At 44.2% G+C, this 14,498-nt stretch overlaps 1 protein-coding gene across 1 annotated transcript in view; it reads right to left on the bottom strand.

Annotated features, from left to right (window-relative positions):
- Nucleotides 1–1,225: 1,225 nt before the first annotated feature.
- smyd3 (SET and MYND domain containing 3) overlaps nt 1,226–14,498 on the bottom strand; it is a 148,135-nt gene continuing 134,862 nt past the window's right edge. The window contains exons 10-11 of the mRNA XM_056279327.1: nt 1,650–1,758; nt 1,226–1,327 (exon numbers count right to left, since the gene is read on the bottom strand). Coding sequence (XP_056135302.1) covers nt 1,226–1,327; nt 1,650–1,758 — 211 coding nt within the window. The remainder of the gene's footprint in view (nt 1,328–1,649; nt 1,759–14,498) is intronic.

Below are 14,498 nucleotides of genomic sequence, written 5' to 3'. Positions count from 1 at the left end.
AAGTGAAAACATTCCGAACTTGACTGATGGAAAATAAAGCACACAGGCTTTTCTTTTCAGCAAATCAGCCACTCATCATCCACAATATCTAACTCGACAGCGTCTGCAGGAGGGAATCAGCAGGACAGGCTGTTTACATTAGGTAACCAGGTAAGAAAACAATCCTTTGCCTATGCAGTGCTGTGAAAAAAGTGCTCCCTGTCTTTTTAATGTCTTGTATTTCTGCACATTTGTCATGGACAATTTTTGTCATACACTTTTGTGAATGGCAGTTCACAAAGAGTCCAGAAGAAAAAAGTCCCAGCAAGCGTTGCTACTTCATTCAGGTGTAAAACAGTAATGACACCAATGTTTAAAACTGAAGTGGGGTGATAAGTATAATAAAGAAATATAACAAGGACGATGAAGCAAGGCTTTCCAAAAGCCATTTTTTTTGGCATTAAGGAGAAAAACTTTGGAGATGCCTGTCAATTTATGACACTGACCTCCAAATCGTTATCCCATTTTCTATGTTTCCTTGTTTGTGCTGGGTAGCAGTAACAGAGGGAATATATAATGTTTTGTGACTTTATATCTCATGTATACAAACTATTGATTGCTGACAATTATCAAAGTTGTCTCCAGCAGCAACAAACGTTTTGTTGATAACTCACAATATGCTGCATGCACTTGCAGCAATTTGAAGACACAAACAACTGTTGGTTAAAATGAATAAAAACATTTTTGTGTCCGGGTAGCGTAGCGGTCTGTTCCATTGCCTACCAACACGGGGATCGCCGGCTCAAATCCCCGTGTTACCTCCGGTTTTGTCGGGCATCCTTACAGACACAATTGGCCGTGTCTGCAGGTGGGAAGCCGGATGTGGGTATGTGTCCTGGTCGCTGCACTATCGCCTCCTCTGGTCAGTTGGAGCGCCTGTCCAGGAGGGAGGGGAAACTGGGGGGAATAGCGTGATCCTCCCACATGTTACTTCCTCCTGGCGAAACTCCTCAGAAGCGGCTGGTGACTCCACATGTATCACAGGAGGCATGTGGTAGTCTGCAGTCCTCCCTGGATCGGCAGAGGGGGTGGAGCAGTGACCGGGATGGTTCGGAGGAGTTGGGTAATTGGCCAAGTACAATTGGGGAGAAAAGAAAAAGAAAAAAAAAGGGGGGGGGTAAAAAAAAACACAAAACAATTTTGCTATGGATGTGGTCACTGTGTGTTTGGGTACTAGATTACATAGCTATGCATGGTTCATCTCAGCGTGACACTCCTCCATCTTCCTCAACAGGTCAGAGGTCAAGGGATGATCGCTGCCATGGGTGAACTTGATGATGTCATAGGCCTTAGGAAGGACCAGAAATCAGAGTTCATCAAATAAAATAATCATTAGCTTTGGGGTATATAGCGGACAATATGAGCAATTGCTTGAAAGAAATTATACTTATGGCCCCTGTGGTTCATACGGATTACTGTAAACAGCACAATATCTTTAAATACACCCCCCCCCATCATTTTCAAACATCACCACCATCACCTTACTGAGAAAACAAAAGATTTACATTCCTACGTATATATTAAGCCAAAACCTACCTGTTCTCAAACAAAAACCCACAGCAACGATTCACATTTACATGTGTGCACAAACAAGCAAACACAACCTTTACCTGTGTGAGTGTGATGACTGCATCTTTTATGCGTTCTAGGTAATGTTGTAGTTTTCCAACTCTCATCAGCTGGATCCCATGGGCTGGATGGGGATCAGGGTAATACTGTCTGGAAACAGAGAAAGAGAGATGTTGGGGGAAAAGATGAGTGAGAGAGAGAGAAAGAGAGAGAGATGGCTAAGGATCTTCAAGTTAGCGTGTGCACCTAACATCCACTCACCTATGGGACCACTGGTATTGAAAAATTAACAGTCATCTGCACATGCACCACATGTGCACTCCACACCATTTACCGTTACAGTAGTTAACCGTGCTACAAAGAGGCACTGCTTGCAACACATCTCGGTGAGTCTGAAGCAACTGTCCTTATATACTATCAGATATTTATTTACGTCACCAGAAATGAGAGCTAGTGAAGCCCAAAGGAAGTGTTAAGTTTAAACATTTCACATGTGTATGCCGTTTCAGGGCCTATATTGGGACAAAATATCAATGTAGACTGCGACTGAGTTATTCTCTCTGCTCATTCACAACCTCCCTTTGAGCAACCACTGCAGGTGTCTGCAACAGGACAATGGTAATGTACAACGCTACTAAAAGACAAAAAAAAAAAGGATACACAAAGGTTATAAAGAATGAACAAACTCTGGTCTTTGGCCACACACATTTACAGATGATGAGAAAACCGGTCTGTTGTATTCTCTCAGTAAATAATGACTATTTCCTCTTATAACTGACTTTGTGGCAAACCTCCAAAAACGGGGGAAATTACATCTGTTTGATGTAAAGGAGACATTTAGCTTCATGGGTCATGAATCAAAGTGCTTCTGGTACCATCGAAACAAGGCAATGTTAAGAAATAGATTTTGGTGGGCATCCGGGTAGCATAGCAGTCTATTCCGTTGCCTGCCAACACAGGGATCGCCGATTCGAATCCCTGCGTTATCTCCAGCTTGGTCAAGCATCCCTAAAGACACAGTTGTCTGTGGGTGGGAAGCCGGATGTGGGTATGTGTCCTGGTCGCTGCACTAGCGCAATCCTCCCATGCGCTACCTCCCCCTGATGAAACTCCTCACTGTCAGGTGAAAAGAAGCGGCTGGTGACTCCACATATAGAGGAGGAGACATGTGGTAGTCTGCAGCCCTCCCTGGATTGGCAGAGGGCATGGAGCAGTGACTGGGACGGCTCGGAAAGGTGGGGTAATTGGCCAAGTACAATTGGGGAGAAAAAGGGGGGGGGGTTTAAAAAAAATTTTTTTTTAATCCATCCATTCCATCCATTATCCAAACCGCTTACTCTGCTCTCAGTGTCGCAGGGATGCTGGAGCCTAGCCCAGCAGTCATTGGGCAGCAGACGGAAGACATCCTGAACAGGCCGCCAGGCCATCACAGGGCCCACACACACACACACACACACACACACACACACACACACACACACACACACACACACACCTAGGGACACGTAAGTATGGCCGATTCACCTGACCTACATGTCTTTGGACTGTGGGAGGAAACTGGAGCACCCGGAGGAAATTCACGCCAACACGGGGAGAACATGCAAACTCCATACAGAGGACGACCAAGGACGACCCCCAAGGCTGGACTACCCCAGGGCTCGAACCCAGGACCTTCTTGCTGTGAGGTGACTGTGCTAATCACTGCGCCACCGTGCCGCAATTTTTTTAAATCAGCATAAAATTAATAATCTTGCCCCTTTCCAATTTCTCTCTCTCTCTCGCTCTCTATCTCTGCGCATGCTGGGAGTCAGTGTGTAGGTGAGTGTGTTCAGTGAGAGCAACCTGGTGTTAGTAAGTTCGATTTATTTATCCGATTTATTGTAATTTTTGTTTTGTCTTTAGGGCTAATGGTTTCAGATTGAGTTTGTTTATTGGTTGTGGGCTACATTTGCTATAGTCTGTGTGTTTTGTTTGTCGTAGTTTGTTTTTTTTTTCGGTGTAAGAGATGGCATCCTTGGCGTTGCTTTCTCTCTCAATCTGACATGGAGTGCGGGTTCAGCCCGATCCATCTGCTCCAATAGAGGCGGTTCTCCTGGCTGTGGGAGACCATGTGGGACACTCCAACCTGTCCTATGCCTCCAAGATGAACAAAGGTGTGATTTTTTTCCTGAAAGAGGAGCGTTTCATGACTGAGTTACTAGCGAGTGGTATCTCTCTGCATGATGTCTCTCTGCAGGTTTCCCCAGTCACCGTGCCTTCCACCCAGGGCACCGTCTCCGGTGTTCCCCCGTTTATTTCCAATGAGGTGTTGGAGCGGGAGCAGCAGTGCTCTGGGAGGCTGGCGAGCAATTTAGGACTGTGGGGTTAGGCTGTAAGAACGATACACTGAAACATGCCCAATCCCTCTCAAGACGGGTGTTCATGTTTCTGAATTGTCCGTCATAGACACTGGAGGTTTCCTTCAGGGTGAAACATGGGGAGGGTCATTACATGGTGTATGCCAGCACAGGCAGCATGAAATGCTTTGAGTGTGGGGATGTGGGGCACAAGCAGAACGCTTGCCCTTACAGGCTGGCCGAGGGGCACCCTGAGCCAGGGGCTGGGCAAGGAGTGCACTAACTTAGACTTAGACCGCTTTTATTTGTCATTTCTCATATGCATGTCTCATACATACAAGGGAATGAAATTATGTTTCACACAGACCACAGTGCCACATAAAAACAAATAACATGCAATAAATATTAAAAAAACAAAATGTGCATTAAAACAAAAATTACTTCACAGGCCTACACATCACAAGCGCACCTGACATGGACAGTGAGTAAGAAGGTAAAAAAGTCATTTTATGGAAGGTCTAAGTTTTCAGGCTGTTGAGGAACCTCACAGCCTGAGGAATGAAACTATTGCATAGTCTGGTGGAGGCAGCACGGATGCTCCAGTACCTCCTGCCAGAGGGTAGGAGGGTGAAGTGGATGTGGGAAGGATGGGTGAGGTCCTTCATGATGCTGAGACCCTTCCGGGTGCTCTGCCAGATGAGGAGCCAGCGGATGCTGCTGGGGGGGGGGGGGGGCGACTGAGCCCGAGGCAGGAGAGGGATAGAGCTGGCAGGCAGATAATCAGGCAGGGGAACAGCGAGTTGATTCAGGCAATGAGAATGTAATTGATGACAGCTCGGCTGTCCTGGGTGTCAAAACAGAAGAAAGGAAAGGAGCAGAGGAAACACCGGCAGCTGGAGAAAGCAGCGGAAAAGGGCTAGCAGCTGGACCTGACCAAAGTCAGGCTGGTGGTGCAAAGGAGAGAAAGGAAGAGTCGTGCATTATGGAGAGTGTTGCTGGTGAGGATAAGGAGTAGGAAATAGGGTATGACACTGACTCTGACTGTATCTCTGTTATAGACTCAGTCACACAGTGGAGATCTGCACATGGTACAGGAAATTAATGCTTTCTTCGATGACACCTTTGGAAAATCTGTGAAAGTATCTGGGTATTTTCCAGATACAGGAAATTTTATCAAAAGCGTGCCGACTTTGCAGAAAGTAGCTGTTTTGATTTGTTAGATGAAAAAAAATTGTTTCATTTGAAAAAAACACATAACATGTCTCAGAGAGATGCTTAAGACTAATAAAAAGAAAAGGTTCAAAACGGTTAAAGACTAAGCAAGTAAGGTCATGATGAGTGTGTTGCACTGGGTGATCTTCCTCTTATAGTTTCCTCTACCTGTTTAGATAATCTCTCTCTCTCTCAGCCTTTTATGTACAAGGTGAGGGTCAGCTCTTCGAATATTAATAATGGGAGGGGTTGACAGAAGAGGGCAGTCGTTTCAGAAATGATCACACAGAAAAGATTATAGTTTTTCTGCAGGAAACACACAGCAACAATGAGAATGAGATAGACTGGGGTTTCTGGTGGAAGGCACAGTATTTTCTGTCTCATGGGATTAATTTCTCTGCTGGTATAACCATTCTATTTTCTCCAGGGCTTAACGTTGATATCATCTCTACCACAGAGATCGTGAAAGTCAGGGTTTTCATGGTTAGAGCAAAAATACAGGACCTATCTTTCTGTTTCTTTAATATATATGCTCCGAATCAGGGCTCAGACAGATTAGACATCTTTCAGAAAATAAAGGTTTTCTTAAAACATTGTGATCAAAGCAAATGGAATTGTACTACAAAATTTACATTCGACAGAACAGGAGAGGAACCCCACTTACAGTCATCCACCACTTTATCACAGGTGATTTCAGAATCAGGTGCAGCAGATGTATGGAGGGTCAAACATCCCCAGGTTAGGCAGTATACATGGGTTAAAGTGCTAGATGGGAATGTGAGTGTAGCTAGGCTGAATAGGGTTTACATATGTTTAGCAACAGGTTATTGAACAGTCACATTCACCCAGTAGGTTTCCCTGACCATCATTCTAGACTTTCACATCTCGCCAACCAGTAAATGTAGCTCATACTGGCACTTTAATGCTAAGCTGCTTCAGGACAGTGATTTCTGTCAGAAATCTGAGATGCTCTGGGGAATCTGGAAAGAAAGGAAGATGGACTTTGAGTCCCTGAGTCAGTGGTGGAAAGTGGGCAAGGCACATATATGAGTTTTCTGTCAAAAGTATACAAGTCTCTCCACAGTTATAGTCAAAAGAGTCATTCAGGATTTAGAAAAATAAATCAGGGATTTCGAAAAAAGTCTATTCACTCACAACAGCACAGATAGTCACAGGCTTCAATAAAAGAAACAGGAATTAGGTTCTTTTTTTACATGAAAGAGTTAATGGGGCTTTGATCAGGTCAAGGTTCACCAGTGTTAGAGAGATGGATGCTCCCACCTCTTTCACCTGGAGAAGTCTGTCTCTCAAACCAAACAAATGGTCTGCCTCTACCTCCCTGATGGTATGGTGACAACTGACCTCGTTGAGATGACACAACATGCTGTAGAGTTCTACAGTGCCCTCTTTAGGATGGAGGACTGTAACAGAGAGTGTGCGGATGAGCTGCTGCAGGGGCTTCCTCAGTTGAGCTCAGAGGACAGAGCCATTCTGGATGCCAACATCTCCCTGGAGGAGCTCACTGATGCTGTGGGTCAGATGGCTTCTAGTCGAGGTCCTGGACTGGACAGACTGCCTGCAGACTTTTATAAGCACTTCTGGAAGTGTTTGGGAGCCAATCTGTGGGAAGTGCTGCAGGAGTGTTCTCAGACAGGCCTATTACCAGCATCCTGTTGGTATACAGTTCTTTCATTTTTACCCAACAAAGGAGATTTGGCTTTAAGTGGCTTTGTTATGTACAGACTACAAACTTCTTTCAAAAGTGCTTGCCAATAGGCTTAAAAACTTTCTGGAATTAATGATCCACAGAGACCAGTCATACTGTGTACCAAACAGATCCATTATAGAAAATGTTTTTCTCATGAGAGATTTATTTGACATTTGTAAACTGTACAATTTTGATGTTGGAGTTGTATCATTAGATCAGGAGAAAGTGTTTAATAGGGTTGATTATGGTTTTCTTTTTTCCACTTTAAGAGCTTTTGGTTTTGGAGATGGTTTTGTGTCACTGCTGGGTTTGTTGTATAAGGAAGCTTTCTGTTTGGTGAAAGTGGGTGGTGGGCTGAGCTGTCTAGTACGGGTTCAGAGAGGCATTAGATAGGGATGTCCTATCTCTGGACAGCTATACTCTTTAGCTGTTGAGCCTATTCTGTATCAGGACTTATGCTACCAGGGTTGCCTCAGTGCCCCTCACTGGTGGTGTCAGCTTATGTTGATGACATTACTGTGTTTGTCAGAAACCAGAGAGATGTGGGGTTCCTGGGGAATAGTTTAGACATGTATGAAAAGGCATCTTCAGCAAAAGTGAACTGGGAAAAAAGTGAAGCTCTGCACATTGGGCAATGGACAGACAAGGACAGGCCAAATTTAACAGGAAACCTCAGATGTGGAAGGCAGGGCATAAAAATGTTGGCTGTTTTTCTGGGAACAGAGGAGTTTCAGAGGAAGAACTGGGAGCATGCTATGGAGAGAGTGTTTACCATACTGTCTAAATGGAAATGGCTGCTACCTCAGCTTTCTTATAGGGAGAGGATCTTGATCATCAATAACTTGGTTGCCTTGACCCTTTGGCACAAACTGATAGTCTTACTGCCACCAAGGGGCCTGATTGAAGGAATTCAGAGGGCATTTGTGGATTTCCTCTGGTCAGGGCAGCACTGGCTGAGATCAGCGATACTGTACCTGCCGGGACAGAAGGGAGGAAAGGGCCTGGTAGACATCGAATCATGGATCACAGCCTTCAGGCCGCAGACAGCTCAGAGACTGTTTTACAACTTTGGCCTGCCATGGACAGATACTGCTTGTTTGCTGCTAAGGAGGGCTGGATGCCTAGGCTATGACAAACACTTGCTATACAAACTCAATTTATTATTATTATTGTTGTTGTTGTTGTTGTTGTTCCTGCTTCAGCCCCAGTCCATGGATTTAACTGGTCTGACACCTTTTTACCAATCTGTCTTACAGGCATGGCAGGTTTTAACATTCCACCAGGAAGCTTTGATGACACCAGGGATGTGGCTCTTTGAGGAGCCCTTATTTGGAAACAGAGTCACCACCTCTCAGGTTTGGTCTTCTGTTAGCCTGAGATCCAGACTGAGAGAGGCTGGCTGTGTTAAGCTGCGTCATCTCATGAAGACATCCATCACCCATCTAGCTGAACTGCTCAACATCAGGTCCAACAGACTGCTGTTCAGGCCGATGGAGGAGGCCTGTGCTTCCCTGCCAGAAGCCCTCAGAGCATTTGCTGAAGATTGTACTCTATCTGACCAATGCGATGATGAATATGAGTCTGTCTTTCCTTCCCTGGATGTCTCTTCTGCTGTGGGACAGGATAAGGGGGACACTCTGCTGTCTCTAAAGACCCAGAGTTGTGAGACTTTGTGCCTCTAGGGAAAAAAGCAGCTTATTATATCAGTGTGAAGGTTTCAAACTTACATTCCCTGGCAGGGGTGAAGGTGTTGTGGTGGACTGAGTTTTTTGGTGCGAGATCGTCCCCGAGGGGCGGCTGGCGGTCCTTGTACAAAACTCCCATTAACAAACAGACAGGTGACCTCCAGTGGAGGATTGTACATGGGGCCATAGCTACAAACTAGTATCTGTTGCACCTCAATCCTAGCACAGGGGACAGCTGTCCTTTCTGCTTGCAGATAGAAACAATATACCATCTGTTTATCCAGTGTTCCAGACTGGTCAGACTATTCAGCCTACTACAGACATGGTTTCAGTCAGGGCTTAGGAAAAATATTTTCTTTTTGTCTTTTTATTTATGGTCCACACTACTCTGCAAAGAAAAAAGTCTGTACACACATTAATGAATTTCATTTCAGGACTGGCCAAATTAGCTATTTGGAAAACAAGAAGAAAAATAAACGTGTAAGGGGTGAGGGGTCAGAAGACATGGTTCTGATGCTGACTGGGCTGCTGGCAGCTCGGTTCAGAGTAGAGTTTGGTTTTTACAGACTGACAAAAAAGACAGACCTTTTTGTGAACATGGGGTGTGCAGGATGTGCTGTGTTCAATCAGAGAGAATTCTTTCGTTCTGAATATCTGAGTCTTTTTTGGTTTTTAAAAGAATTTGTTTTGTTGTAACTTTTGATAATGAAAAAACTGTGTAAATGGAACCAGACTCCCCCCCCCCCCATTGGTCTATGTGATTTGTTTATATGAAGTTGATTAATCACCAGACTTAACTCTGAGTTTGGTAACTCTCGCAAACAGAAACACGCACAGCACATCTTGTTGACTTCAAAAGACTGAACACATGTAAAAACAGTTTTTCATTTAGAGGAATTACTTCAGCGAGGCTTTTTTTCTATGTAGTCAGCAGCCATACTGAAAAATCTGAGAAAATCGTCAGAGTCTCTCTCTAAAGATTGAAAAAGGCCCTGACAATGAGACTCCTGAGGCAGACAGACACAAATCATGCTTGTGAGCAGATATCCATCCATCCATCCATTACCTGAACCACTTATCCTGCTCTCAGGGTTGCGGGGATGCTGGAGCCTAGTCCAGCAGTCATTGGGTGGCAGGTGGGGAGACACCCTGGACAGGCTGCCAGGCCATCACAGGGCCGACACACACACACACATACCCATTCATTCCTAGGGACAATTTAGTACGGCCAGTTCACCTGACTTACATGTCTTTGGACTGTGGGAGGAAACCGGAGCCCCCGGAGGAAACCCATGCAGACACGAGAAGAACATGCAAACTCCACACAGAGGACGACCTGGGATGACCCACCAAGGGTGGACTACCCTGGGGCTCGAACCCAGGACCTTCTTGCTGTGAGGTGACCATGCTAACCATTGCACCACTTTGCCTTATGAGCAGATATAAAGTAGATTAATCAGAACAACACTAAATTTGATTTTTCCTGTTGCTGTAGCACAAAAACACAGCTACTCAAACTTACCCAGAATTATGATTCAACATTTTCCAGAAAAAACAAGGTGTATATGCATGGAAAATCTTGCAAAAACAAAAACAAACAAAAAAAACCATGATGAATTCATTAATATTTATATAGCATGATAGAAAAATCTTTCTGTCATATCATTTTCATCGAGCTGAAATCCTAGCTAAACATCTTTGCTGATATTTTCCTATAACATCATTATTGTATTGTATTGTCTTGTCATATCAAAGCACCTAGATGAAATTTCTTCTGGGATATACATATTACCAATGGTGCCATTACACCATTGGTACCAACTTCTTAATTCCATCATAAAGCCAGCTTGAGGGATGTTGTAGTCCATGAAGGAACTGGCCCAGGTTTGATGTTTGTTAACCCTGGGAGCAAGACTTGACATTTGCTGTATGGAATCCACTTGCAAGTTATGCAACAGGTATGCCACTGTATTGTTTATAAGGGTGGGGATACCTGCAGTCAGTTTAGACTGAAGAGGTCACTTAGCTGAGTGATTAAACGTATCTGTCAATAAAAGTTGTATCCAGATGAACTGATTCAACTTTCTTTGCTATACACATACAGCACTGTGCCATTAATGTGACTTGACAGGTCGCTCACAAGCAGCACTTAATAAATAACATGATGAAATTATAAAAGGCATAAAATTAGAAATCTTTGGAACGTACCATTTACATAACATTATCCTATGACAGAGAGAGAGAGACAGAGAGAGAGACAGAGAGACAACGAGAGAGAGAGAGAGAGAGAGAGAGAGAGAGAGAGAGAGAGAGAGAGAGTATTTGAGATCCCAGCCCCTTCATTAGCCAGAACAAAGACCTCCATTAATCTCCCCTGGGACCACTTCATCGGGAATATTCACCATCAGCAAGACACACACGCAAACATGCACATGCATATGCATGTGCACAAACGCATCCAAAAATACATACATGCACATATATATTCACATGTGCTTTCAAACTTGCCTTTCATGACCCCATATGATTTAGGGGAGGATGATTGTAATGTGAATTTTATCCCGGTAGAACAAACAGCTTTGTGTTGAATTTATCATGAGGGCAATCCTTTCTACCACCCTAGCCCCATATCAACATGGTTTCAGCTCAAAAAATGTAACAAAAAAAGATTTACTATGCCTTTAAAATTTTGATATGTCAATATTTACATAAAAACACCTGAATTGAAATCCAATTACTGAAAAAAATCTGTACACCTACAGCTGCTACTTTTGCAAATCCGTTGAGGTGTAGAGTCAGTCTGGCTCTCACAACTGGGATGTATTAAAAGTGGTTTGATCTTGGCAGGTTTTAGTACCCACCTACATACACACGTGCACGCTTACATACAAAAGGACAAATACATGCACTCACATGAAAGCATCTTCACACATGCACGCATGCACGCTCACACGCGCACGCACACGCACACACACACACACACACACACACACAAGCTCTATAGATGATAAAGATTTAAAGACTCATGAGGGACTTCCAGGAAGCAGCTCTGTTGTTGGTAAACACTAGACTTCTTGAAACACTCATTTAATTTCATATTTTCCCCTCTTTGTCTATCATCTTTTTTTCCACTTCTCCGCCTTCCTCATCCAACCTCCCATCTAATTTTTTCCTTTTGTTGTCTCATTCATCCATTTTCTCCCCTTCCCTCCCTCTCCCCTTCTCCTCTCTGCCCTTTCTGGTGTGAAAAATGCAAACAGGGTAGGTTTTATGTAACAAAGACATGAAACAGCACCCTCAAAACACACCGAGGGGATAATTTCAGTTTCTCTACTACTCTCACCCTAGTCATTTTTTTCTTTGTTTCTTGCTCGTTTTCTCACTCATAAACATATATAAACACAACATAAACATACACATAGGCATTGTTGTGTGAAGCAATGCTCTTGTGGTCACACCTCACTGGCTTAATAACCTAGCCACAATCATTAACATATGCTAATGACTCTGGCCTCATTATACTCAGCAGGTTATAGTCAGGCACCTTGGACAGTCTGAAGTTAATACAACACACAGACCTTCACACATACTAACTGACACACAGATAAATGAACACGTGTGCAGTTGCACATGTACACGCATGTGGACACACACAAACAAAGAGAATTTTTGCATCACCATATGACACTGTCAGAGGGGAGCCCTTAGGGACTTCTAGGACTTCACAGAAGGCCAAACTTATCAGCATTTTAAATGCTATATCTAAAATCTTTCATTTAATAATGATTCTCTCTTCTAATTCTAATTTTAGCCCTAGTTTCTATCAAGTTTGCTTCAGTATTGAAAGGGTTACTGTCTTGAAACCATGAAAATCGAGTTATCCAATCAGATTTTGTTGTTGTTGTCTCTTGGCAGACAAAGGGTTAGCTGGCTGGCTCCCTCATTGGTTAGGACTGCTAGAAGTCCTGTGCTTCTGTGTTTATTTAGAAAGTGACAGGTGAATCAGCCAATCATATTTTGCTGTTGTAGTGGGTGAGACAAGAAAATATCGCCCTAGACTTCTAGAAGTCCAGACCTATCCAGACGCAGGCTCACTCTTAAAAAAGAATGATGTGCGGCTGCTGAGGAGTCATTACTTGGGATTGACCGACTCTTTCATGTTGGTGATCCTAATCTACTGGCTCACTTAAACCAATCGAACCGCACATCACTAATGTTAGTTTGTGTATCAGATGAGTGCGATGAAGTTTAGTTTGGTTAGAGAAAGAAGTTAAAGACGAAGCATGTCTACAGGAGGAGACGAGAGCGACGCTGTGGCTACCTTGTTAGTGTTACCCTTCTCAAGTCATGCTTTCGGGGAAAAGCAACAAGTGATTGGAAATGGAAGACCAACTCCCGTTCTTGTCTCGCCTATGCTTCATCACCTCACCTGTCTGGTGTTGACCATCCCTATATCCACCTCTTTAGTTAAGCGGTCTTTCTCGGCCCTGAAGCACTTCAAGACGCACACCAGAAACACAATGGGACATGATCAACTGGGAGCTTTGGCACTGATGTCCATAGAAAAAAGCCTTCTGATGGAACTTAAATCCAAGGACAAACTGCATGATGCTGCCATTGCCCACTTCACAAAGAAGGACCAACTGATGGACTTTATATTCAAGTAGCCTAATAAGGTCAGCTACCTAATTTTATTTTACTCCAAATCAAAGCTGGTGTATTCATTTTACATATTGTGATGGGACTTCATAGCTGGTTAATACCACACTTTGCTCATGTAACATTAGGCCTACTATACTCAATATGCTCATGGCATATTCTGCATGTGAAGGTTGATTTTATCGTTATTTCTATCCTTTGCTCATGAATTGCTTTGACTTGGTCTGGTCAGTTTGTAAAGAAGAGGCTTTATGATGCTGCATGCTAGCGCTGTCCATGGAGATGTTGTAGGCCAGAAGCAGAGGCCATGTGTGTGTGTGTGTGTGTGTGTGTGTGTGTGTGTGTGTGTGTGTGTGTGTGTGTGTGTGTGTGTGTGTGTGTGTGTGTGTGTGTGTAAACCTATTCAACATCAGCAGGTTTCAGGCAACCACCAAGTTGACCTCTGAGAACATTATTGAGCTACAGTATGCCGACGATTGTGCCCTGGTAGCTCACACACCAGAAGCCCTACAAAACACTCTGTCGGCAGTTGTAACTGCATACACGAGAATGGGACTGATTATCAACACCCAAAAGACAGAGATCATCTCTCAGTTGATTGCCGGCCTCCCAAACCACCCAGCAACCTTCACAGCAGAAGGGCAACAACTGGCCACTGTTCCTGCCTTCAAATATCTGGGAAGTATGCTATCCGACACCTGCACAATGGACGATGAGATTCAGTATCGCCTCAAACAAGCCTCAACATCTTTTGGGAAGGGTTTTCCAAAACAGCAACCTCAATCTCCACACCAAAGTGCTTGTTTACAGAGCAGTGTGCATCTCCATACTACTCTATGGATGTGAGGCATGGACCATCTACAGCCACCATCTCAGAAGCCTGGAGGCCTTCCATGTAAAATGTCTCTAGAGGATCCTCGGCATTACTTGGGAGGACAGAGTGCCACACACAGAGGTGTTGGAGCGGGCAGGCAGCTGCAGCATGGAGTCTACCCTAAACCACCATCAACTCAGGTGGCTTGGGCATGTTATTCGCATGCCCAGTGAATGACTCCCACGTAAAGTCCTCTACGGCCAACTACACCTTGGTCAACGCACTGCTGGTGGGCAGAGGAAGCGGTTCAAAGACCAAATGAAGACCACACTGAAAAGATGTCAGATCAACCCCTCTTCTTTGGAGGAACTTGCTTTCTGCCGCACAACCTGGTGCTCTGACATCTCAGAGGGAGTGAAGTACATGGAAAACCAGAGCACACAACACCGTGTAGCAAAGCGTGCGAAGAGGCATGC

Source organism: Lampris incognitus, chromosome 4, assembly GCF_029633865.1.
Source record: "Lampris incognitus isolate fLamInc1 chromosome 4, fLamInc1.hap2, whole genome shotgun sequence".
Classification (NCBI taxonomy): Eukaryota; Metazoa; Chordata; class Actinopteri; order Lampriformes; family Lampridae; genus Lampris; species Lampris incognitus.
Note: the sequence above shows the minus strand (reverse complement) of the source record. Positions and strands in the feature narration are given on the sequence as shown.